The sequence below is a fragment of the Chamaea fasciata genome, unplaced genomic scaffold (genome assembly GCF_029207755.1).
Source record: "Chamaea fasciata isolate MVZ Bird 193981 ecotype frontalis unplaced genomic scaffold, bChaFas1.0.hap1 SCAF_2, whole genome shotgun sequence".
In the NCBI taxonomy this organism is placed as follows: Eukaryota; Metazoa; Chordata; class Aves; order Passeriformes; family Sylviidae; genus Chamaea; species Chamaea fasciata.
In genome coordinates, this window is record NW_027094087.1 from 85,221,176 (window position 1) to 85,247,398 (window position 26,223).

Consider the following 26,223-nt stretch of genomic DNA (forward strand, 5'->3'; position numbering starts at 1 on the left):
ATGTTTCTTGATATTAGATCATTTGTTTTGCAAGATGTCTGTTGTTTTGGGGTTTGTTTTTGTTTATTTTTTCAATAGGCCATGGGTCAAAAGGGTGACCAGGAGTGTGACTGCAGTTGCTCTGTCTACATCAGGCAGAAAAGGAACTTCCAGTAATGTGGTCAAAGGTGACCAGAAAAAGATCAGAGGGGAACAAAAATCTGAAGTCATTATTTGTCAGGAAGCCTTTTGCTCAAATCTTAAGGCAGCATGCTACTGTTGAACTTTCCTTAATTATTTACTCCTTCCTACCAATTTATCAAGCTTTAACTCATCTTCTGCAGAGATTTTCTGTATTCCCTGCAAAGTGCTGATACCCTAAAACAACATTTGGACCAAAATGTGGATTTTCCATAACTTGGAATTTTAAATAGACTTTAAAATATGAATAATCCTTTGTGGTGATGCTGCCCAACTCAGCAGGCAGATCTGCAGGCCCTTGGGTGTTGCTACCACAACATGAAGCAGCAGCTTCATAGTTAATGCTTGCATAAATTCGATTCCTGTGGAGCTCAGAGATCTGCAGGATTGGCAGCACCAGTAGTGGTGACAAGGAGCTTGCTGGCAGTGGCTGTCTTAAGATGACATGAGGGCAACCAAAGAAAGCTCCACTATTGCTCACCCTTGGAACTCAACCCCCAGCTTTGTACTCGTGCGCAGCAATGAGATTCCCTGCCCCATCTGAAGTTTACACTGATCTACAAAAAATTCACTCATAGGCTTTACACAATAGGTTTCTGTAACACAGAGGTTTACATAACATAATGCAGCAAAGGCTTCATCCTATGAATTTCACATAAGTTATCAAGTAGACAACCATGTGATACATTTCATAAGTTTGTATTACAAAGTAATGATTTTAGTAAAATTACATTAATATAGTGTGGAATTCACAAAAGACTAAATAAAATATAGCTCAATGTCTGTGGTTGCTCAACACTGAGCTGTTTATGGTAGTCTTAAAAAAACCCCAAAAAACAGTGGCATTTGAGACAACCTAGGATTCCCTCCGGTCTCCAGAGGTGATAAAATTAGTTTGCTTGTAAGGTATGCTAATCATGCAGAGTCCTTGCCATGATGGTAAGCAGATGAGTGACTGGCAATACGAGGGGCACAGGATTAAAATTGCTCTGCTTGCAAAAGCTGTCTCCAATCCCGCTCTCATCCTGCCTGTGTTGACCCTGCCTGGCAGCCCAGGCACGTGCACAGCGCTGCCCCTTGCTGCCAGGCAAGGACTGCCAGGCACATCACTTCTGCGTCAGCAATGGTGGCAGCTGGAAGAAAAGTACCCTGATACCTCCAAAATGGTAATTTGAAAGGCTAAATGTAACATTCCTATTACCATGTTCACAAGTTTGGGTCAGCAGCCAGGCTCAGGCCCAGCTCTTCTGACTTATCCAGTCTTCAGCACCAGTACTCTCTCCCTGTTCTTGAGTTTTAGACCCCTTCCAAGAGTACTGAATAGGGTTATCTACTCAAGCTGTAGATTGCTACCCACTGAGCCCCATGAAACTGAAAAAATAAACATTGGGATTTAACATTTGTCTTTATTTCTGTCATTCTCATTATTGTTAATTAATAAATTGGCACCGAGAGACCCATCCACTTTCAAACAGACCAGAGCTCATTCACGTCTATTAGAAACTGGGATTCCTGGCAGAGGGACAGATGCTGAGATGCTTTTAAATTTGGAGGAAACTCAGCATAAATGTGCCAAAGCTAAAGCAGGAAAGGTTGTGGGGTTTTTTACCAAAATTATTGCTGTGATATACCTCCCAGCATGGGTACATATGAGGCTGACTCCTGCTCCAAGGGCTTGCTTGTGGCACTTGCAGTATTTTCCATATAGATGCCCTGATGAGGCCCCCAGTTGCACCATGGCTGTGGACTCAGGAGACCAACCAAAGCATGTTTTAGTATGTCCTTCTCAAGGCTGGCTACAGGAACACTCAGCTACTGCAGAGACCAAAGGCTCACTGAGAAGTCTCTTCATTGCTCCTTAGCCAGCAGCACCAAGGGAAGGGAAACAGGGTATTCATCTCCTGCATTGGCCATGGAGAGAGAAGGAGGTGGATGCAGATGGGAAGAGCACAGCTGATGCTCAGGGAGAGCTGTTTGTGTCCATGTCTGGGAGATGCACAAACAGCCCCGGGATGCTGCTTTGAACAGGAAGAGCCACCTTCCTCACTCAAAATTTAAACATTCCTGGTCTGTCCTCATCTGCCTTTCCAAGGCCCCAAGCTTGTGGGATCTCATCCCTGGGGGTTTCCTGGAAGGCAGTGCTGAGCTCTCCCCATCAGCTGGGATTTGCTGGGGTGAGCAAGGTGGCATTGGCAATGCCACCAGCATCGGTCCTGCCGGGGGAGCTGAGGAACTGCTCTGGTACTGTGATCACTGCTGGGCCTGTCTGCAGAGGGGAGGCTCGGTGGTGGGGTGCGTTTATTACCTAGAACCCATTTCTCTTAAAGTACTGGGCTCGCCTAATCACGCTGTTGACGTAGCTGTAGTCTCTGCTGCATGGGTCTGCCTCGTAGACCGGGAGGTTGCCCATTCTTGCATGGTAGGTGCAGATTCCCCCTGGAAAGAGTTAAGAAGGAGTTATTATGGGCTTGTAAGTAAGAAATAGAGGTTTAAGAGCAAAAATTCGTAGCAAAAAACACCATGCATCTCACCAAACAAGAACTACTTGGCAAAGTGCTGATTGTGCATGATTGTTGAAAAGTGACTGATTTTGTAAAATCTTTATTGCTATAGTGAAGGAGCCCATGTCTTTCTCCAAATGCAGGTGGAAATGGAACACTCTTATCAGGAAAGGGTGTAATCAGAGCAAAGGAAGGGCAGTAGCAGAGCAAGGAAGGGAGAGCAAGAAATACCATAAGGTGAACAAACCAGCACATGGATAGGACGGACTACAAGGAAACCTGGATCACAGTCTTCCTGGATACAGCTTAACAGGTTGCCACAATAATCCTGTTGTGTTGTGATGCCTCAGTTTCTGCATTCTCCAATGACTTTTCTTTACTTGCTTTCTATCTTATTTATTGACCTAACTGCCATTTCTCACTGCCAATCTGCAGGTCTGGTTCTGCTTCTGTTAAACTAGAAAACTCTGGTACTGGTTGTTTTTTCAGGGCTTTGAGGGTTTCTTTTGTTTACTTGGGGTTTTTGTGGGATTTTTTTTGGTAAGAGATGCTGTAAAATCTGCCAGACTGATGCTCTTTTTCCCTTAGAAGCAACACCAGAAGCACACAGCACTCTCATCAGTCAGTCTGCCCCTTCCTAGTACAAAGCTCATTCCATACCTCTCAGCTGCCGGTCCCAGGTCCAGGTAGGATGTCTTGCCCGTACTTCATTAATGGAAAGAACCAGGATATTTGAGCACTGATTTATGTGTTCTTCACTATCCCACACCACATAAGGTTGCAGTTGCTGCCTGCTGATCTAGGAAAGAAAAACAAGAAAATGGGTTTCTCTCTGAATGCCACCCCCTCTTCATTGCACTCCCAGCCTTCAACTCATTGAAGTGACCTTACTCAAGACAACACCTAAGCACAGCCTTTGATGTAGAGGGATTGCAAGAAAGTGCTCTTTCAAACACAGAACAGTCATTTGCCAAGATGAAGCCCTGGGGTAAGCACTACATTGCTGTGCTCACGCTTATCACCCTGGAGTACCTGCATCAGGCCGTATCTCTGCCGTGCCCGGTCCCAGCCGTTGTCCAGGAGCAGGCCCACACGGCTCTCCTGGGACATGATGGCTCCGATGAGCGCTGGGTCCAGGCACAGGTTTCTGGCCACTCTCTTGATTGGGATCTCGTATCGTCTCAGGCGTACCAGGTCTGCCTCAGCAGTCCTCCGTAGCATGGCATATCCTGTGGAGTAGGAAAAGGCAGATTTACACACACCCCTCTCCAAACCCCTTATTTCCCTCTCGAGCAGGTATATCGAAGGAATAACTCAAGTTTTTAAGAAATCGCATCTACATCAAGTTGGGCAATGGGGTTTGAGGAACAAGCACAGCTCTATTGGCTCTGACCATGGCCAGGGAGCTGCTGTTCCACTACCCAAGGATGACCAGAGGAACAGGGAGGCTTCTTAGGAGGTGGAATGCATGGTCCTCTTCTTCTGCTGCACCTCTAGAGTCAGAAAAGTGAAATTTCAAAAAGGTTTTGAAAAAATTGAGACTGGCCACACTGCAGTAACAGCTATGTTCTGTTTCTAGAGAGTGGGGGCTTTTTTGAAGCAAATTTGAAACAGTTTGGAAACAAGCAAGCAGGTTCAAATCTATGCTTGAATGCTGGCAGTCAGGTGTCTGCCCTGGAAGAGCCTACATCTGAGGAACATGGCAAAATCCCTGGAGGTATCATCAGTATGAATGTGACATAGTCAGCTGTGTGGTGACACCAGGCAGTAACACCAGGAAAGAAAGAGAGGAATGTGAAGGAGTTACCAAAAATGAGTCAACCAGAGGTAGTATGTCTACACACCTGGGACTTTCCTCCTGTAAAGTGTGTCTTTGGCAGGTCAGCACTGGCCAGCTCAGCCAACATGCGAGCACTCAGGACCTGGCTCTATCTTACCCTCAGAGCTGACGAGCCCTGGGGTCTTGTGAGGAGGCTGATGCTAAAGTTCTGGCTGACGAAAAAGCTGTTTTGACTGAAAAGGGTTGGTACTAGTTCCCTTTGCTTTCAGGCTGAAGATCCTGACTGTGGGACGTGAAGTTTGTCCTTCCAATTCCCATCAGGTCTGGAGGCTTCAGCTGCTGTTTTGGGAGAGGAAATGTCACTTTCTTCCTTTTGGCTGATTGAATAGCTGCACCACATTTAATTTGGCAATAACAGAAGGTAAGGCATCTCTCTCTCAGGTACAAACAAGTTGACAAATAAGGCAGTGAATGATACATACCACAGTCAGAAGCTCTTGCAGGTGTGCAGGTGATCGTGGGGGCTTGAAGAGCACTTATATCACCATAGCAACTGGAACTCACGGACGGAGCTGCAATATTAAGCGGAAGAGTTTGTACACGTAAGATCTCAGTATTGTTCAAATCCTGCAAGTGCATGTAAGTCAAGCATGTCCAAAATCCGCAATCCACATCCTCTTGTGTTGGCCCTGCTTGTATGGTTGCCACTGCTCCCCATCAGTAATGTTATCAAAGAAAGGCAGGGAACAGAAGTTGGTTCCTTTCTAATTGAATATTGAAGCAAATGGATCTAATGGCCATTCAGATGAATATGCGCCTGCCCTGCTAGGTCTAAAGGCTGGTGTGGAAGGGGAGAATCAGAGCCTCTGCATTAATTTCCAAGGGCTGTTCCCATTCAATGCCCCACAGTGTCTGGAACTACTCAGATGATGGCTGGCAGTAGCTGAGCACCCTGGCTGTGATTGTCTCCTGTATCCCTCAATAACTTGGTGAGGAATTAATTCAGGAGAATGCTTGCCTCAGTCTGGGAAAATTACCCTGTTTCCTCAGTAACCGAGGAACAAATAGCCTCCATCAAACAGATTGCCACTTTTGTGAGACCATTTCTGAGAAGGCAGGGAGATTGGATAAGGTTATGTGGGAAAACTGAGTGGAGACGTGAATGTGACTCCCTTGGTTTCAGTCCCATCCTCCAGATGAGCTGGTTTAAAAGACACATGTGGGCAGCAAGCAGCCTCAGACAGCAGCTGAGGACCTTCAGCCACCCAGGATCTTACAGAGCCGTGCAGGAAGGGAGTCTCAGGCCTGACTGCACACTTCCTCTCCCAGGTCCTTCTGCAAACAATTCCCAATGTGCTTTTCGACAGCAACCCAAACCTGTCTCACCAACAAGGGCTGAAAGACCCAGAAACAGCAGTGTGGGGATCATGGTGATGGCTCTCCTCAGCTGTCCCGGGAGACCTGGAAACACAGTGGTTTGCCAAACATGAAGAAATTACTACTGATTTTCAACAGCATTCTAGAAAAGTTGGCATGTGAAAAACTTCCACCTTGAGGCACCAGACAGGGATGGCATCAGCTGAAGAGGGGTTGGGCAATGGAGGTACTTTCTCCCGATTGGAGAGATTGAGATCAGGAAAGTCCCTCTTGGCAGCCTGGACTAGCAGGGGGCCTTTTTAGCCCCTGTCAGATGTCTTTGCTTGCTCACAAGGCCCCTCCTGAAGGCGCATAGTGTGTCTTTATGATGAGCAGGTCCACTAGCTTTCCTTTATTTTATAGGTGTTTGAAGTCTAATGTGCTGTAAAGTGCACACCACCCCTGCCTCTCTCTTCAAAAAGGATTTTTCCTTGGCTTTTGGAAAAACTTGTTTTCAAAAATCAATAACTATGACCCTTAATACTCTGCTAAGAGTATGCAAGGCAACTCCAAGATATCTCTACGTGATATTGGCAGATAACTTCTTTACTAATAAATGTGTGTGTTGTGCCTATTAATAAAATTCAAAAATGTCATCAGAAGATAGCTGTCAAATGCAAAAAAAATTGATTGTATTTGCCTTGCTGATTAACACATTTAAGCTGAGCAGCATTTACAAATGTTTTGGGTTTTTTTTTCCCAAGAGGATTTCAAACACAAAACACACCATGAGTCTTGTAGGCAATTAATACTAACCCTGTTAACACCTGAAAATACATTATCAGTTTTAATAGCATGTGACCATTTCTCTAGCCTGCATTTCTACTGCAAACCAGACTATATGGATGCAGAAACACAAATAATCCACTGGTATCATTGGAAAGACTCCCTCATGCTGACTGAGCTTATTCAGGCCAGCAATGCCTACGGCCAGATCCAGGGTCCGCTTGGTAGCTCCGTTGGAGCTCTAGCACTAAGGCGAAGTATTCACAAGCTCAGAACAATACAGCTTGACCCAACACCTATGAATTAAATGACAAATCCATCTGGGCCCCTACTGAAAGCTACGGGATGTAGCTGTTTCCACATGCAGGAATTTTTTTTCACCCCCATCACAAAAACCTCATAGGCCTCATATAGAAACAGCATAGCAATCACAATAATGTCAAAATGCTAAATCCAAACAAATCAAGGCTTTGGATTCTAAATAAATATTCTGTGAGTGAATTCAGACTCACCTGTATTCAGTCGTCCTTCCTCTGAGGCAGGTCACTCGATGACTTTTATATATATATGTAGGAAAAGGTATCCACCCTATGGGCTTTGGAATGTTAATTCCTACCTAGTGTGATGACTGTTTTAAAGTACAATAAGCAATATATATTAAGAGCTTAGAACTCCAATGATTTCTTTCATCCAAAGATTTGCACAAGTGGTGGTTAGTCAGACTCGGGACAACTCTGTGAAAGGAAATAAACACTGGTTTTCCCCCATCAATAAGCACACTGATGCACAGTAAATGACTTGCAGAAATTATTGAAGTGAATCAGTGGCAGAGGCCAGGGAAAAAACAGATCCCTGTGTAGTCCTCTCCTTGCTTTGCATCTGGACATATTTCTGGAACAATTGTTTTTGTCTTGTTTCCTCAGTGATTTCAGGTAGGCAAGCTTTTAATTAAGTATCATACTTCCATATGAATTTTAACAAGGACAATTAAGGAAAATCATCCGACTTCTTCATTGCTTACAACAAACCTAATCCAGGGTGGGCACTTGACTATTTCGAGAGCAAAGGCAGGGTCTGAGTTTAGGATGAGGGGAGGCAGGAGGTTGCAGCAGAGATTAGGAGGAAGGAACTGGTCTCTCAGCAACTGAAGTAAGTGGGGACACACAGAGGGGGTCTGAAAGATTTGCACTTTGCAGCCAAGACACTTTTCATGCATCTAAAACATCTGAGTCACTTGGAGAAGGAAAGATATTTTGGGAGGCCAATGCCCTTCAATCCTATTCCATTTGCCAAATTTTTCTCTTCCCTAGACTCTGTCCAGCATGCATGGAGGTTAGGAAGGCCAAGATTTTCTTCTGATAGCTTTCTCTTCATTACTTAATGCATCACGAATCCAGCTATTCCCATTGCTCTTTTGCAACTGATGTGGCAGGTAGGAAATGCTGTTTTGGCCAAATACTAATTAATGTGTTCAAAACCAGGCATTGTTACAGGAGGTTTAGTATAAGGGTTAAGGTGAGTCTTAAATATAGAGCTCCTACGAAAACCTTTCCAAAGATTACAACAAAGCTAGGCAATCATTCTTCATGTACAAACCTGGTATCTCATTGTGGTATCTCAGACTAGACTATCACATAATCCTTTTGCTGGGGTTTAACATTTTGAACAGTAGAAGGTAAAGTTTGACATAATGTAAGGTGCACATTTTTGTGGTGTTGTCATGGTTTAACACTTACAAACATCACATGTACAGTGTGCTTTAATGCTTTCAAAGTAAATAGAGATTGATTAAGTGCTGGAGGGAAGGAAACCCAGAAGAAATGATCTGGCAAAAGCTCATAGTGCACAGCTTGATGGCAGCAAACCCAGTAGATATATTCATTTATCCTCTACAGAACAAGGCAATTTATATTAGAAAGAGATATATTCTCTCAAATAGATTTAGTATTAACATCTGGGTATCCTTTATAAAAACAGCATCATGTTAGTGACAAAAAACTAATGTACTTCTGTCACTGAGCCTGTGTTCATGCTGATGACCTGGGATCTTCTTTGAGAAGTAGCCTATAACTTTAGGTAAGACTTATTTCCTAATGCGTTGTCCACTTGCTGATGGTCCTTAAGACAAAGTTTTGAATTTAAATACTTCTTGTCTTTGCTACATATTTTTCTCTTCCATTTGTTACCACGCAATCACATTTTTCTACATTTCGCAGTATGCACATGAATTCTTAATGCGTATTCTGCATTGCATTACTCCTTATGTACTCCTGGAGTAGTGGATGCTATGTTTTAAATACAGTATTTTTATATGTGCTGCTGTAAGCTCTTAGGTCCCTGGAACAGCTTCCTTGTATTCATAGAAATTCCACTGTAAGCCCAAATAAAGGGATATTTTTCCAGCAGTGTTATGGACTTTTTCTCTCTCAAAACCTCTTTATCAACACATTTTTTTCCAACTGCCTTTTAGAGTAAAAGCCAAAAGCAAGCACCCTCTATGGAAACATACTCATATACACTGAATGGAGCAGGGCTCTCAGCCAGTGCATTTGTCCAAGGCACCACCATATATCAAGAGTTGCACAATGTCAGAAAACATCATCTTCTGCTCAAATGTCTTTGTGGGGCTGTAAATACAGAGCATTGAGTGTATGCGAACCACTTAATGAGAGTGGGCTGCATCTGTCACCAGAACAGCACATTTTTTCATTTTTATGATAGATTTAATTTGGAAAATTACATCAGAAGTACAGTGTCAATACCTGTTGTCCTTGTGCTGGGTTTGGTCAGCACAGCGTGTGACTGGGAGGGAGGGGGATGGAAAGTTAAGGAAAGAGGAGGAGTTCACTTATCAGATAGTATCTGCATCTTCTAAAATTTAAGAAGCAGGAAAGGTTCCTGGCATTCATGGGCATCCTGGCATTAAGCTGAAGTTGGTGACCACAGACACACTTTCTCTGTGATCTGGCAATGACACTGTCGGTTACATTCAGGGAAAGGGAGAGCAGAGTGGACAAAAAATGTTACCTGTCACAACAGCATTTTCCACTTGTCTTGCATAAACTAGAAGGGACCACTCCTGAGATCTAAAGCACACCAAGGTTTAGTACCAACAGTTCTTTCCTACTCACAGATTTTCACTTTATATCTTTTCCCCCTTGTGCCAAGGGTAGATTTTCATTCTGCTTAACTGAGAAGCGCTCAAAATGGAGCATCATTATGAAAAACACTACATGCTGCAAATGTTATTCTCCTTCAGGTTGCAGGTTTTAGCATCACATCACTGGGTGGTGAGAATACCATCTAAAATTCCTTGGAACGATACCCACATTAATTATTGTCTCCATTGTGAGTTTCAACTTGTTTCATAACATCGATAGGCAGATGAATTTCTCAGGTTGTTCCTTTTGTCTCAGACGTAATTATAGGTAACACCAGGTATTTTCAGAATTTGTAATTGCTTTGTAGGGAAGCTGCCCATCACTGCTGACGTAGGTTGGATACCTACCACTAACTGACCAGTTAAAGATGCATCTGTAGCATCATCTCAGACAAATCCTCTATGGTTGTCCTTCCCAGCTTTTAAAGGGACACACCCAGTTTAGTAATTAAATTTCCATAGTTTTTTCTTTTTTACATGTAGTATACCTTGAAGTAATCATAGAACCATTTAGGTTGGAAAACACTGCTAAGATCATCGAGTCCAACCATTAACCCAGCACTGCCAATTCCAGCACTAAACCGGATCCCTAAGCACCACATCTACGTATCTTCAAAAGTCTTCAAACTTTTAAGACATGAGGCTCTCAGTTTTCACTCTATTGAGAAGAGAACATGTGCTGAGGGTCCCAATCTCTTCCTTTATCTTGCCTTTCTGGAGAATGCAGATGAGCATTGAAGTAATATCCTGCTTTGCATCTCTCTGGCCTTCACATAAAATATCTAAGGCCAGAAGTATTTATGAGGGAGGAAAACAAGTATTTTCCTTCTGTTCTCAAAAATGAGGTTTTTTTATTTTAATGTAAGGAAAGGTGTCCTAGGAAAAAGGTCACACTGGATTGGATTCCATGAGAGCTTGTTCACATCCCATCTTAAAGAGAAGTCTATCACCTAAAGCAAGTAATTCAAAGTTTGATCCAGGTTAGGGTCCTGCACATGGGTCAGGGCAATCCCAAGCACAGATACCGGCAGGGGGATGAATGGATTGAGAGCAGCCCTGAGAAGGACTTGGGGGCATTGGTTGACAAGAAGCTCAAACTGACCTAGCCATGTGCACTCACAGACCAGAAAAACAACAGTGTCTGGGCTGCACCAAAGTCAGTTGTGGCCAGCAGGCTGAGGGAGGGGATTCTGCCTCTCCACTACAGTCCCATAAGATCCCACCTGCAGTAACACCTTCAGCTCTGGGCTCCCAAAGTAAGAATGATGTGCAACTGCTGGAGCAAGTCCCGTGGAGGGTCACCAAGGTGATCAGAGGGCTGGAGCACTTCTCCTATGAAGGCAAGCTGAGAGAATTAGGATTGTTCAGCCTGGAAAAGGAAATATTCTGGGAAGACTTTATAGCACATTCCACTACCTAGAGGGGCCAAACAAGAGCGTTGTGGAGGCACTTTGTACAAAGGCATGTAGTGATAGGACAAGGGGGAATGGCTTCAAACCAACAGAGGGTAGGTTTGGATTTGATACAAGAAAGTGTCTGTGTGAGACACTGAAACAGGTTGCCCAGAGAAGTTGTGGGTGCCCCAACCCTGGAAGTGTTAAAGGCCACACTGGATAGGGCCTTGAGTAACAAGGAAGATGTCCCTGCCCATTGGGCTTGAAACTAAGTGATTTTTAAGGTCCCTTCCAACTCAAACCATTCTGTGTTTTGATGATAACTATTAAGGGCACTTCTGCGTGCCTGGAATTAATGATACAAAGCATTGAGGACGGTTAACATTCTAGAAAGCAAACAGGAAACAATTCCAGGCTTTTTTCTAGGGCAGTGCACTAACAAAAGAAATAATTAGCAAGGAGGAAGTAGATCAGAAAGATAATTAATGTTGTTCTGTGTATTACAATCACCTGATTTTCATACAATGTCATCTTGGGAAAAGGCAATCGTTACCAGAGATTGCATGGTTTGCAAGGAAGGTAAGTTAATTTTTAAACCTTTTTTATAAGAGTCACATGTTGAAGTCACACCACCAGGTGGGTGATGCTTGAACAGGCTGTGATCCAAAATGCAAATTATATTAACAGATTCAACTCAGCTGACACAGTTACTTGGCTACTAGATCAGTGTTGGCTTAGTTTAGGCAGCTCAAGCCATGGCTGTAACAATCAAAAACCAAAAAGTAGCTTTAGAATACGCACCTCAGGGGCTCTCTGAAAGTAAGTTTTCTTAACTACTTCCTTTCCATCAACATACATCCAACATATCTCAGTGTACATACATTTAAAATTAACCAAATTTGAACAAGGTATTTTTGGGTGATGCTCTGGGGTTGTATGTATTGCTTTAGCCAGACTGATGTGTTACCATAAATTGATGAAGGAGGTATGAGCATAAGTTCCCTTCTGTAGCATGTGATACAGAATGGTGCTCTGCAGACGGACAGGGAACAAGGAGCATCTGGCAGACTGCAGCGTCTTGGATCATATTGAACTGGATGCTGAAGGCTCCCAAGAACGATCAAAGAACAAAAGATCAGAGTAGACCTTTTTTGTGTCAAATGTGGTGGAACCTATCTATCCTTTAAAATGTGGCTCAGGAGCAACATATCCCTCAGAAGAGTTCTCAGGCAGTCTACTAAACATCAAGTACTCCCACCTTACAATTCTTAGGGGCTTTTCTTCAGCTCCAGAGCATAACTCTCACTTTCAAGCTCTCATATATAGCTGTTCTAAAGAGACAGACAGATCAACCTCTACTTTTGAAAGGATTTTTCCTTTCACAATGTGGGTTACACAGCTGTTGTATATGCAATGAATACAAAAGCCACATTACTGCTGCAGCAGCTAGTGCTTGTTTGTGTGTATGTGAGAGATGAAGTGACAGCATCCCTCGTACTGGGTTGAGAACATCAGCTTTACTCTTACGGGGAAGACAAACGGCTTGTCTTAGAAACTACACTGGTAAAAGCCCAAATTTCTATAGAAATTTGGGCTGTAGGAAAGCCTTCATATTAGAATTTCTAGGTGGGGGATAGAAAAATGGGGATTACTTGTAACATAGGTCTTGAGAGCATCGATTCATCTTTTGAGTAGGCTTCCCTCCACCCCTGTGACACTTGCAGGTAATCCAGCCTACTAATAGGATCTGAAAGCAGTTACTCAGTTGTTGCCCTCTCCAGAAGTTGTTTCTCATCCTGCCTCTTTCTGGAACCAGACTTCTTCACACTCCTGGATCCCAAAGCTCAACTCAGCACTTCACTTTGGGGTCGATTTCTTGAGTAGAAACACAGCAAAACCCAGCTGTGTTTTGGATCAGGATCAGTCAGTGATCAAGGAGTGTCCAGTCAAGAGTACATAATTCAGCATCAAGGGCTAAACAACAGAGATCCTGTCTGGGTATTATTATTGCTTCCATGCTTTTTAAAAATTATTTCATACTTAGCATCAGGACAGACTTAAACACTAATCATTATTAAAGTTATATGCTGATTTCAGGCATTAGCCCCATCACTTTCAAAGCTATACCTGAACATTTCTCATCTCTTTGTTGTCCAACTTTTCATGGCTGACACATAACAGACCAGGTACCAATTTTGTGACTGGTCTAGGGTCCAGGAACCTTAGTCAGTCATGCTTTCGGATACCTCACCCATCCCCTGTAAGTAAATAAACACATAAAACCTGTGTTCCTTTTGGATATTGCAAGTCATTATCATCTATCAGCTCTGTGGCCACTAGATTGCTGTTGACAAAGTTTATCTTTCTGCTTTTCAGGTCTGTACAGCTGAGTTTCTTTGAGCTGGTGCTCTCTGTATCGTGACACTTCTAGCTTGCTGTCCCAGGTCTTATGACCATGGACAACTCATTAATTTAACCTGCAGGGCAAAATCATTAAACTCTACCACAGAAGAGTAATTTGTTCCTCACTACCTAAATAAGATGAATTTCCCATTTCTTAAAGACCAACTAGGTTTCAGCAAAACCAAATTTTTGGGGTTTGAATTGTTCACCTCAAAGTAATATGCAGGATGGAGGTGTAACCAAGGGGACTGTTCAGTAAGTTTTAATGTTCATTCAAGACAGAATACGCAGAAAGCAGACAAAGAAAGTAAAGACTTGAAGGAGCAAATCTATGAGACTGCTACTTCAAAATAAATTTAAACTTATAATACCAACAGTCACAACTTCCCTTGTTACCCATGTCCATGGCAGGGAGGTTGGAACTAGATGATCTTAGGGCCCCTTGCAACCCAGCCCATTTCATGACTCTGATTCTAAACAAGCCAAACATTCCTGCAAACTTGTTGTATCAGCAGAAGAGTATATGTGGTCATGTTACAAGCCTGATGAAGGAAGAGGTCCCAGGAAGGATGAAGGAAGATTAACCTAGAAAAAAATCATCAGCTTAAAGTGACATGAAAGCACAGACTCCAAGTAGGATTTGCACTGAGTTTGTAATGAGGTTATTCCCACGTTGACCTGAGTAACCTCCAACAACGCACCGTGCTGGAATCCTAACAAGCCCACACGTTTCCACACAGCACGCAACTACATCAGAGGTGATTTTATATTTCCATAGCTTATTCAACACAATAAGGGCTCGGTGATGAGTCCTGCTAAGACACTTGCAAAAATACTGTTGGAACATTGGTTTCCTGAATTTCATGCAAATGGATGCAGGAAAAAAAAAAAGAGAGCACTTTCTACTGCATTTAAAGTTTGTGCATTAAATGGGATCAATGCAAAGCAAGTCTCCTTTATGCTTCTCCTAGATCAACAGGCAGCTGTGTACACCTTAAGCTGATTGTGTTCTCCAAGTGATCCTGTATGTTAAGACAGAACTGTATATCACCTGTTAGAAATCTAGAAAGGGCTCATACAAATTTTCTGATGGACTTTAGAGAAATTAATCCACAGCACCTAGATATCCTTCTTTGAAAGGATGCAGTAGTCAACATTAGAATTAAAATAATTTTATTTCAATGTACATGAACAGAAACAAAATAGAATTTTTTAAACTTAAAGAGATATATTGCTGGGCTGGCCCAATCACAAGTGTTCTCTACTACAAGGCAGCGAGACTGGCTAGACCCACTTCATTGCTTTTTGGACCAACTGGATTCAAAGTACCAACTCAAAAAGGTCTTTCAGCACAAAGCAAACAATTCTTTTGAAAATGAAAAGAAAACTCATCAACTGTTCACCTAGCCAGGAATTTTACATTGTGTCCAAGGAAGATCTCTCTTAAAAATTTTGTCCATTACGAATTACACAGTATGCGGCACTATATCTAAACTTAACAATCAAGGTTTCTCCCAAATACTTTTCTCTATTCTACTCTCTTGCACAAAGCATCTGCTATAAAATCCACACATTCACAACCACAGAATGATACAAATCCGTGAACAAGGCTGTTTTCAATATGCTTGTTGCTATGTGTTATTACCTGCTGTATCAGCTCTGACATGCAGCATTCATAGATAGTAAAAGGGCATTTCTCTTGGCCATCTATTTCAGAATTCACAGAAGTTATGACTGTTTTTACAACTTATGGTTTAATGCAGGTAATTTATTCAGTGGCATGATATGGCACCATAAGATAAGCAATTATTTGATAAAATGCATATTTCCTTACTAGTAATTTTGTGGTGCTTTACTGATAATATATGTAGTAATAATTTTAAAAAGACAACTGGAAGAGGAACTGATAGAGAACAATCTTTTTTAAAAGTGTCTGTTACCTCATTTAATGAAGAAAACCAGAAAAAAACCCCTTGTCAGATTCAATGAAAACAATAGGAAGTAGTTCCTCACACAGCACAGTTAAACTGTGCCCTCCTTGCCACATGATGTGGATGCCTGGATACTATGAGGACTTAAAGAGACTTTTTTCCCATTATTTTAAGCAGCAAATGCTCTCAGATATGGCATTCCCCAAGCCACAGATTGCTTAAAGTAGATTGTGGGGAAGCTCTGCTGTCTGGTCACCCTGTTTTCATTCTTCCTTGTGCATTTTCTTTTAGCCACTGAGACCAGATCCTGGGCCAGAGGGACCTTTGGTCTGACTTCACACAGCTATTTCTAAGTTACTTCAAAACATTTCATAAACTTATACTTAAGACAAAAGGCTTAAGTTCATCCTTTGCCATGTCATTTAGTTAGAAGGACTAAGATTTTCAAATTAAAAATGACTTCCAAAAGAGGAAAAAAAATACTTAAGCTTTTTTCTGCTGTGACTCAGTTGTATAAAACTGTATAGAAAAATGAGAATTATGTGCAGATGTAATGAAAAGCAGTAAGCTTTATAAAAAACATTCTTAGAAATGTACCACGCATAAACAAAAGATGATTTACAAATATATTTAGCAGCTCTTCTAGTCATCATCAGAATCTGAATCATATATCTTTCCTCTGATGGTCTTCTTGTCCAGCTTTGTAAAGCTTGTTCCATATTTCTTTTGACTTTGGAAAGGTGGGTCCATCAAGTTTCCACTACAGAAAAAGGATAAGACAAGTTGGTAAAGCCACATTCATACAGACAGTAAGCATCATCTCTAATGACCTGTTTCTCCAGAAAAACACATTCTAAGAGAACACAATGCCTACTTGCTACAGCCACCCTAAGCAGTGCTGTGGTGTTGCTAGCATAGCACATCCTGGTCAAAATGGCCTGGATAACTAGAGTTAAGACAGGAGTGTGAAAGTAAACAGCACCTGTGAGTGGAACTGTAGAGAAAAGCTGTCTGAAAAAGTTTTTCCTGCAAACTGATCATGCTAGAGACAATAGTCAGTCAGATGAAACTGTAACTAGGGAATTACAGAGAGACTTTTCGAAACAGGTGAGGAGCCACCACTACAAAAGAAGCTAAAGCTTTGCTAAAAGGGGACTTTGGAGCCAGAATTGGTGTTTGCCAGAAGTCACCTTGTGCTATCTCTGCCTAGGCCAGGCAGAGCAGTTTCCCCAAAGGACTGCACATCTTCTACAGAACCATGGGGAAACTTGCACCCCAGAGTGCCCTCATGATCCTGCAGGGCCTGTCTCACCAGCATGCGCATCCATGGGAATGGACCTGTGTTCCCTGTTGGGAGCTGCAGGTTTTCATATAAAGCTGGAGCACCTGCTTCTCTCTCAGCAGGGTTGCACAAGAACGGGAATCCCCTCTGGCTGCTCATAAAAGGGTGTGTCCTGCCTTTGCTCACCTGACCTGAGAGGGGTTTGCATCCAAGTGTCAGTGAGTGAGTAATTACAACAATTACAACCTTCTGGATTTAGCTATAAAGGGGTACTTAGAAATTTGTAGTTTTTTACAAAATGTTAATACTATTTTGCTGATTAATATCCCAAATACACAGTTCACTGATTGCGATTTAATTACATACGTCAACATACCACTTGAATCTTGACTTTGGGCAAATAATCTGACCTGAACAGTTTTTCCCCTAAATAAAGTATACCCTTTCACCATGTACTATCCCACAGGCTGAAGGAAAAGATCTATTTCTAAGCCCTGAGGAGGCCTATGCCCTTTTCAGAAACTCCAGAGAGTGGGATGTTACTTTCAGAACAGTGTGGCAATGTGGCTTGCATTGCAAAGCCAGGGTGTGCCAAAATCAACAAAATTCCCCCACTCCACGAGGAGCTAAGAACAAATACACAGTACTAGTAGAGTCAAGCAGAAGTAAAATTATGCCATAAGCCAATGTATCAATGTTTAGCAAATTCAGTGGTGCTTGATACAACTCCAGTGAAGGATTTTTCCCATAAAAGGCTGTTGCTGTCTAGAATATGCATCCAAGCTGTCTCTGCATATTTGCTCTTTACTGAACTGAGAAATACTAGTTGTTTTAAAATCATAAATTTCAGTCACTTCATCCAAAGTTCAGCAGCTACTAAGCCAAATTGAGTAGTGGCTCAATTGAGATGGCTTTAAGATACAATACTTGCCAAAATTCTACCTCAGACACTTAAATAAATTCAGGTAATGAAATTTAAAATTTAAAAAAGCACTAAAGACATTCAAAACAACAGAGCAAAGTTAACCTATAAAAAGAGAGATGACATTTGTGCCACACTGGAAAGGAAAGCAGAATTTTGGTAAATAATTCTCCTGTGAAGTTAGGCTATTGTGGTGACAGATATGTTCTACTGCTTTCTGTTCTATAGTCTTTAACAAGGTATTTATGATGATTATAAGTTACTGTTACTCAATTTATTTACACTTATTCAAATTTTCCATTTTCCGTATTGTTTTCTGAAGAAAAAAGTATATTCATGTATATGATACTGACTTAGATGCAGTTTAAGGATGACTTGCTGAGTTTTCTCTGAACTGGATCAAAAATGCTCAGACTTGTACTGCATTGCAACTGTGACATGAAACATCTACAGATGCTATAGGATTACACTGGATGCATGACTCTGAAGCTGTATCAGAGCAGCACTGCTACTCCATACACCTGATGACAAGAACTGGGCTTATTTTTATTAATCTACAAAAAGGAACACTCAACACTCATTACACTGTCTCAATACTTTGCCAAAGAGATTCTCTTCTTTCCCTTGATGAAGCACACAGATTAAGTAACTAGAATGAACTCTCACATGTCTTTTTTAGGGTACAACACATTGAAGTTACAACCTTTCAGATTGTCCTGTCTGCAAGCTCATTCTTTGTACATAATCTGAAAACAAAAGAATCAAAACCCACTTAATTACCTGTAATTAATTACGTCTGCACAGCCTAATCTCCATTCTAAGGCTTCTGTAGTGAAGTCATCAGTGTTACCGAGGTCAGTAAAGCCCACAACGTAGTCTTGTGTTTTTCCATCTTTTATTAGTGCTAGAGTGGGAATTACTTTGATGCGCAGTCTCTCGCACAAGAAAGGAGATTTTTCAGCATTTAATTTCAAGAATTTTGTCTCAATGTGCTTTTTTGCCAATACAGTCAAATGTTTGTCCATTATTTGGCACCTGTAGAAAAATTAACCCAAAATACATAAAGTGTTAGAAGGAATAAGCTGAAGAATATGCATTTGAGAGAAAGTTTAAAAGGAGCAATAAAGGGGTAGTTCTATCATGCTAATACTTAGACATGACCTTTGTAATTGAGAATTTAGTTTCAAGAGAAACTATGGTTCAGAAGTAGCTGGATTTAATGACTAATAGTGGAACAGCCTGGAGCACCTCTACTGTACAATTACACCATCTCTTTCTCTAATTTCCTCCTAATTACTTTCCACACACCTGGAAGCCTTGCTCTCATTTCTTGAGGCCTGCACTTACTGATGACATTTCATTCTATTGTTCCAGCTCTATCTTCACTGCCCGTCAACTGGAAAAACTTCTCTATGGAAGGTTTCTTCGGAGAAGTACTCTCAACGTGCTACAGTGTGTCAGATTTTTTGCAGTCACTACCTTCAGAGCTGACATGCAGTAAATCAGTGTAAGTGGAAAAAAAAGTTGTTTGCACAGACTGCTTTGCACAGTACTGCTAAAGGCAAAAATACTTCACTTCTCTGTTGCCATGGAATAGGAGTGAGCATATACAGTTATGGTTCCCCAGCTATGGGACAGTGACACGAACTGCTCAAAATACTTGTCAGATCACAGAGATTTGTGGACTTGCCACCTGCAATCTCAGCTTTCTGGATTGTCTTCTCTAAGCTGTTTGGCTTTGCTGCACGAACTCTGTGATGTGACTGTCCTTAAAGTTGAGAGGAGAGCTGAACAAAACAGCTGGACTGGAAAAGATGAAAGCAATTTGATATGGTGGTTGGTAAACCCTACACACAAGTTTCAACCTGTTTGTCAGCAAGACAGACTTTACAAAGCACTTTCTCCAAAGTTTCTTCTCCTGTCTGAGCCTACAGACTTTGCTGATTCAATAAACAAGAACCCAAACCTGTCCTAAGCTACTTCATTTGCAGTGATAGCCTTTCACCCTCTTGAGTAAAAGCTAGCCAAATAGAACTGCTTTAAACACTTAGGAAATGTAGGACACGGATACCTCACAGCAAAATCCAGCCTTGACCCCTTTCAATTTCTCACATGAAAGCTACTTCAGTTTATATTCTATAAGCTAGGGAAAACATAACACCTTTGGGGGAAAAAAACCACCAAAGAACCAAAACCAGGACAACTGGCTCCTCCTTCAATAAACTACTCTACTTTGCAACTGCATTTTAACAGAACACATTGAGAGAGACTCAGTGAGGAACAACTGAGCCTACAACCCAGAACACATGATGAAATTCTTCCAAGGAAGTGGGACATCTTAGTTTGGGTTCCTATTCTGAGTCAACACATATTCTCAGATCTAGGTGTCTCACACTAAAAAAAGTGACAGAATTACAAAGGCACAGGCACAAAGGGAAAGCAGCTGCAACTGATCCTTTCAGAGTAAAAGGTTAAAGTCTCAAGATGCCGAGACAAGACTTTGGTTATATTTTTTTTTCCTGTTTGCCAGAACCACCTGGAATATCTCTATCTGGAATAACTAAAGCCATCTTTTTGAAATGCTGCTCTTGTATGGTCTACATTGACAGACCTGGCTGCCTCAAACTGTATCAATAATGAAACACAGCAGTCTCTCAAATATTGTCAAAGAGGTTATACATCCATGTTCTAATCAGCTATATAGCAGAGTAATAATAGTTGTCAAATCAGGTTCAGATTAACTGTAGTGGAAAAAATACATTTTAAAAAATCAAATGTCTTGAAAAGGGACTGAGATTTATAATGAAGCAATGTGAATACTTCTAAAAATGCCTGTTCATGAATGGGATTTGAAAGAACAAAAAAATACATCTGTTTTGTAAACATCTTTAAACAAAAGGTTTCTTCAGCACAGCTTATTTATTATACCTGAACGTTGTATCTCTATAGAAATGACAAACCACGTTTTTACTTTCTTTGACTTCTTGGAAAAAGTCTCTTTCGCTTGGGATTTCTCTGTATTCTCCATGTCCTTTTGAAAGCCACTCCTTTTGGAAAATACAAAAGCAAATAATTAGTATGGAGGCTGTTACCCTATCTATTGTGCAAACTCTACAGCTTTTAGAAAATGGAAGAGGTGACCGGCAGTGAAAACTTATTTCACACAATAGTGGGAAAACAAATTACTTCCTCCCGTCTAGTTTTATTTTGAAAATACACAGATAAGGCCACCTTGCTTATTTGGAAATACAAATCTTGTACAGAGCTACATAAAATTCTGCAATGTAGCCTTCAATAAGACAAGACTAGTTCAAAGAATACAACAAAAATTCTAGGCATTTGAAAATTTTTTACTACACTCAAAGAACTCCTCTTAAACTTAATCAAGTCATTACATGAATTAAATAAATTTTTAAATTTTTTACTCTATGAAAAAAATCAGTGAGAAAAAAAGTCTACTAACTCATCTGCAATAGACGATGTTTACCTTTCAAATATGCACTGAAGGGATCTTAAAATGAACCAGGCTCACAGAAAATCATTCAGAAAACACAAGTGCACCATAAGTCATAACACTGATGGAGAAATGTCACAAGCTAAAATTTAGAGGCAACTTCAAAAACTGCCTGATTAAGTGAGCAAATACAGTTTTCAAAGAGCTAATCTTCCATATTAACAACAAACACACTTAGGGAAAAAACCAACAGCCTCTACCTTACTAGAAGTTAATTGCAGTGTATTTAAACAAGTACAGACTAATCTAAATAATTAGAAGTAGTGCAGTATGACAAAACTTGACAAAAACTTTCATTTTTCAGTGGGGGAAAAAAATTTAGATAAATCTTGCCGTTTTGTCTTAAGAAGGTAAAAAAAAAAAAAAAAAGGTTTCCAAGCAAACCACAGATATACTGTAAGCTAAATTAGGATAGAACAAAGAATCTCCTAGATATTGTATTCATTAAAAATTCATGGAAGTGTGAGCATACGAAGAAGTCATCATGATGCAAATCAAGAACTCACTTATCCCTCAACAGTGATTATGCATTAATTTCCCTCTCCGCAGATTTATTCTGGAATAACACACTGACAGCAGACTCCTTTTACTGAGCAGTATCCTACCACACATTTGCATTTCAAAGTGTGTGAGAACAGTGACTTAAGACCAAATGACATGAAAAAGTTTTTGCATGAGATCTATCACATGTTCACATCCAAGGACATCTAAGTGTTATGACTTCTGAAAAAGGAAAACACCAGAATCAAATAGAAACTGAACTTCTGAAGACAAGGGAGTAGTGTGCCGCTTTCTCTACCTCTGTGTTCACAGAACCAAAGCTGCTGTCCTCCAGCATCCCAGCCCTGTCACGACATTTCACTGCATTCCCATCTCAAAGTCTGGCATCAGCTTTTAAGGACTCCATCACAGGCAGGCATCTCCTTTCAGCCAAGTCACTTGTCCCCCACCACAATCAATTTCTTGTTTAGGTTAGCTCAAATGGAATAAGATGAGAAACCTATGGATTTCCTACTTGTAATTCAGGTCTCGCACCATTTGTTACCAAAATTATGGTGTAAACTATTCTTCAAAAAGAGCTCTGAGGGAGCATAAAAGTCACCTCATTTGACATGAGGTGTCAGGTCCCAAGGGAGAATTTCCTTCCTGTAAGAGGAAATGAGCAATCATACAAAGACAACATTTCATTGGCTTAGAAGGACTGTGACAAATGATTCCAACCAAGGAACAACGAAAAATCCCATTTCATCCTTCTACAAAATATCTTAACATGCTCTAAGTAACAATCCAGAAGCTTCAGAAGAAAGACACCTCAGAAGGAGCCTAAAGCCTCAGGCTAGGTTGCCTACAGGACTTAAGCTTCCAGACAGCAATGTTGAGTGAACACAGACACACTGAAATCCCTGTATGAGACTCGTCATTGTAACAATCACAGAGGTGCTTCTCTCCTCCTGTTAAAAAACATGAAGCATGCACACTTTGACAGATACTTACTTTCCTGGATAATTTAAAATTAATAAGCACAGAAAGGAGAGAAGGAGGGCAACATCCACAAAACCAACCAAACAACCCCAAAACACTTAGTTCATGTATACAATTTCCCAAGCGTTTCCAAAGAAGTCTGTTACACTCTACACATCAAAAGTCTGTACTACAGGAATTACTTGTTTCTGCTGCTGGCTCTTTTTTAGGGCCTCAAGTCTCCTCTGTTTAAGGCGTTCCAATTCATCTTCATCCATTTGGTCCAGCTTCTGTATTTCAGCATCCAGATGTTCCTCCACAACCTTGGTTGACTGAAGTATTTCATTCTCCAGAACTTTTTGAAGGATATCAACAGAGGTATCAGCAGCCATCTTTAGCTAGAAAGTGGTCTCTTCAGAGCTGTGGAAACAGTGACACAAGGAATTAACATTTACACAAACATGTAATTAAAACTCTAATCTCTCTTTGCTTGCAGTTCACATCATAGAAAAACAAAGTGCTCTGCTATTTGAAGACAGAATTAGTTAGCAGATAGTTCTTTTCTTTACTGCAACCCACTTTGGAGAGTACTTGCACAATGAACACAGATGGCAAAGAAACAAGACAAGTCCCATTTTTTCATCCCCAAAGGCAACTCCTGAAAGTGCACAGGAACCTATAACTGGCTGTTAATATAAAGAAGAAAAATTCACCAGTTCCAAAAAGACTCTCATCCTGAACCAGATTTACCTACTTTAATAAATATTCTGAAACAAGAAGATCCAGTTGGAAAGCTCCAAGCTGCTGGGAGGAGGTATAAGATGCCTCAGAACAAGTCTAAGCAACATTCAGTATGTAGGTTTGTGCCAGTAGTTTAAATGCGATTACTTTAAGCCCCTCAGGCACATTAACATATTTAAATCTGAATTAACACTCTTCTCCTCAGCTACAAGAAAGACAAGGTGCTCAACAGCAAGTGCTCTAGGCCAATACACCGCTTTAATTAGTTCCAGAAAATTGCTATTGCAAACAGCACCCTATGGCAGCCAGCAAGAGGATTTAAAAGCCACTACCTAATCGCTGTGTGAAGAAAAACAGCCAAAATAATTTTCTGTAAAGTTCTCCCTGCCCAAACACATCAAAAGACACAAAACACTAACCAGAGCACACGAAGAGTTGTGACAACACAATCGACTTCCCTCCCCAATAAACTTACACTGCAGAAAATTATCAGTGTCGTGACTAACAGTTTTGAAACAGTGACAATGCACAGTCACTCTGCTCAGACTCTCAACCTGCTGACCAGGGATCTGATGTGCTGAATTTGGGCTCCAGGGTACTCTTGGCTGTATTTCAAGGCAGGCGAACTGCCAGCGTCACTGGCTCTGTGAGCACCTTGCATACACAGGCAAGAGAAACATTTTGAGTAAGGACGGGAAAAGCACCCAGACCACGGCAGCAGCCCAGCACCAGCAGTGCTCAGCCCGCTGCCACACGTGTCACTGCCACACTCGCTCTGACCCGCGGCACCTCGCCCTGCCTCCCTCTTCCCAAAGCTGCTAACCAAAAGTCTGCTTGCCCTCCCCCTTTTTATTTCCAGAGGGAATATGAACCTTGCCGGCGAAGATCAGAGGCCAGCAGGTCTCCAGGGGACGGAGAGACCCTGCTCAGCTGGGGCAAAGGGAGGCTCTTCCTCCAAGCAAACAGGAAGGAAAACAGGACCAACCCCGGCCAGTCCCCCCTGCAATCCAAGGTGCCCAGCGGTCTCCCGACTCCCAGGACGCGGAACCACGCGGGCCAAGAGGCTTTTCCTACGCAGCCTCGGCACCACCGGCGGGGAAGCGGTTCGGGCGCTCGGCCGGGAAGGGGCGCCGGGGTCCCGGCCGAGGGAGGCGGCACACGGCGGGGGCACTGCGCAGGCGCCTCGCGCCTCCCTCCGCGGAGTCGCTACACACAACGCCACAGACAATCCACCCACCCGGCTCAGGACGGGTTTTCCAGGGGCGCCGCGCCGCCCGCCCCGCCCCAGGCTCGGTGCTGGCGACGTCGCCGACCGCGGCGGCAACCGCGACCCCGACCCGGTCCCGGACCCGCCGCTCACCCTCCGCTTCCTCGCGCGCCGGCCGCGCCCCTCCGCCGCTATCGCGAGAGTTAGCGCGGGGCGGGCCGCGCGCGCGTGGAACTCTCCCCGACGCGCTGATTGGCCGGTAAAGCGGGCGCGCGCCCCTGCCGGAGGCCGCGCGCGCACCCGCGGTACTACCCCCGACGCGCTGACTTGGCCGCGGGCGCGCGCTCCACTGGCGCGCGTGCGCCCCGTGCCGGGTGCGTGCGTGCGTGCGTGCGTATGTGCGCGCGCGCGTGCGCCGCACCTGAGGGCCGGAGCCGTAAACTCGGAGCCCGCCCGCCCCGTGGGAGGAGCACGGCTCGCCCGAGGGGCCACCCCGCCCTCCGCGCCGCCGCAGCTCCGCCCCGAGGGCCCCCGCCTCCGCCAGCGCCCGCCTGCTGCCGCCCTGCGGGTCCCTCTCCCGCCGGGCCTGTGAGGGGCGGGGCTTGTCCACGAGGGGCGGGGCAGGGCACGCCCCCTGCCTGCGAGGCACTTGCCTGTGGCGTACGCGGCTCTGGTGGCTGCTGAGGGGACGGTGGCCGCGCTCTCCGCTAGCGCTGCTCTTTGGGGGATTCCTGCTCGGGGTTGGGCGTGAGGCCGAGGCCGGCCCCGGCGGGGGTGTGGCGGTCGGGAGCGGCGGGGGCGGGCCCCGGAGCGATGGCGTGAGGTAAGTCACGCTGCGGGGGCCGTGCAGCTCCGGCGGGCTCGCCGAGAACCGGGCTGTGCTGCAGCAACTGTGGCTCACTGTCTCTTTACTTCTTCCTCTAAGTGCGGTGGAAGATCCACTAATATAAGTAACGAGATATTAAAGCGTGTTTTTTTTTTTTTTTTTTATAAAAAAGCAAACAACAACAACAAAACAAACCCAAACACACGTGTTCTACTTTCTTCTTTCTTGGAAATCTGCCTCCCCGGTAGCGAAGTGCGCTGACGGGGAAGGTGCGGTGGGAAGATAAACTCTTATCTGCAGTCGGCTGGGAGCCTGGGTGGGAGAGGCTGATAAGGAGCTGCAGCTGTATAAAGGCAGAGGGGAGTAAGAAGTCGGGGTGCTAGGGAGCGAAGCAATGTGGAGGTGGTGAGCCTGAGAGGTGTAGAGAACAGTGAGCCTCGCTCTCTCGACCAAAGGAGTTACAGTGGCAGGGTGATGACAACAAAACACGTTCAGCTCTTAAAGCCTATTAAAAAAATACGTAAAATTATGCCTGGGCTGCCTGTGACCGTTGTTACTTTTGTTCTGTCTTGCTTTGCTCCGGAGGAAGGTGGCCACAAGAGGGTGAGGCTGCACCTGAGAGCCCCTCTGCCCCAATACAGGGTGCTTGCTGCCTCACTTCCACCACTGTCTCTCTGAACGTCGGCCACGTCCTCCTGCCCTGCAGCAGCAGCACCCGGGCCTTCCTGTTGATGCCTTAAGTTTTAGCTTTATTCTCTCGCTCTGTCCATTCTCTGTTC

General features: G+C 43.1%; 2 protein-coding genes across 5 annotated transcripts; both read right to left on the bottom strand.

Moving 5' to 3' along the window:
* Positions 1-1,580: 1,580 nt before the first annotated feature.
* Positions 1,581-6,191, bottom strand: LOC136285771 (lysozyme g-like). Its single transcript, XM_066177300.1, has 6 exons — positions 6,170-6,191; positions 5,848-5,922; positions 4,944-5,033; positions 3,714-3,910; positions 3,342-3,480; positions 1,581-2,616 (listed from the first exon to the last, which is right to left on the bottom strand). The coding sequence occupies exons 1-6, from the start codon at positions 6,189-6,191 to the stop codon at positions 2,486-2,488; spliced, it is 654 nt and encodes a 217-aa protein (XP_066033397.1). The 3' UTR covers positions 1,581-2,485.
* An 8,525-nt stretch (positions 6,192-14,716) lies between these two features.
* TXNDC9 (thioredoxin domain containing 9) lies at positions 14,717-25,530 on the bottom strand. 4 transcript variants are annotated; one of them, XM_066176582.1, is made up of 5 exons: positions 25,272-25,530; positions 22,874-23,090; positions 20,624-20,742; positions 18,476-18,730; positions 14,717-16,251 (listed from the first exon to the last, which is right to left on the bottom strand). In XM_066176582.1, the coding sequence occupies exons 2-5, from the start codon at positions 23,060-23,062 to the stop codon at positions 16,134-16,136; spliced, it is 681 nt and encodes a 226-aa protein (XP_066032679.1). In that variant the 5' UTR covers positions 23,063-23,090; positions 25,272-25,530; the 3' UTR covers positions 14,717-16,133. The 4 variants fall into 4 exon arrangements, with proteins under 4 accessions (XP_066032679.1, XP_066032680.1, XP_066032678.1 ...); XM_066176583.1 differs by lacking the exon at positions 25,272-25,530 and adding an exon at positions 24,772-24,937; XM_066176581.1 differs by lacking the exon at positions 25,272-25,530 and adding an exon at positions 24,649-24,765.
* Positions 25,531-26,223: the final 693 nt, after the last annotated feature.

Coding starts and splice junctions, on each gene's coding strand:
- LOC136285771 (XM_066177300.1), bottom strand. CDS start 6,191: ATGCGCCTTCAGGAGGGGCCTT. Junction 3,481..3,713: donor AGAGATACGGCCTGATGCAG/GTACTCCAGGGT, acceptor TTTCTTTCCTAG/ATCAGCAGGCAGCAACTGCA. Junction 2,617..3,341: donor CTGGGACCGGCAGCTGAGAG/GTATGGAATGAG, acceptor AACTCTTTCCAG/GGGGAATCTGCACCTACCAT.
- TXNDC9 (XM_066176582.1), bottom strand. CDS start 23,062: ATGGCTGCTGATACCTCTGTTGATATCCTTCAAAAAGTTCTGGAGAAT. Junction 20,743..22,873: donor AGAGCCAGCAGCAGAAACAA/GTAATTCCTGTA, acceptor ATTTTCCAAAAG/GAGTGGCTTTCAAAAGGACA. Junction 18,731..20,623: donor TATAGAGATACAACGTTCAG/GTATAATAAATA, acceptor ATTTTTCTACAG/GTGCCAAATAATGGACAAAC.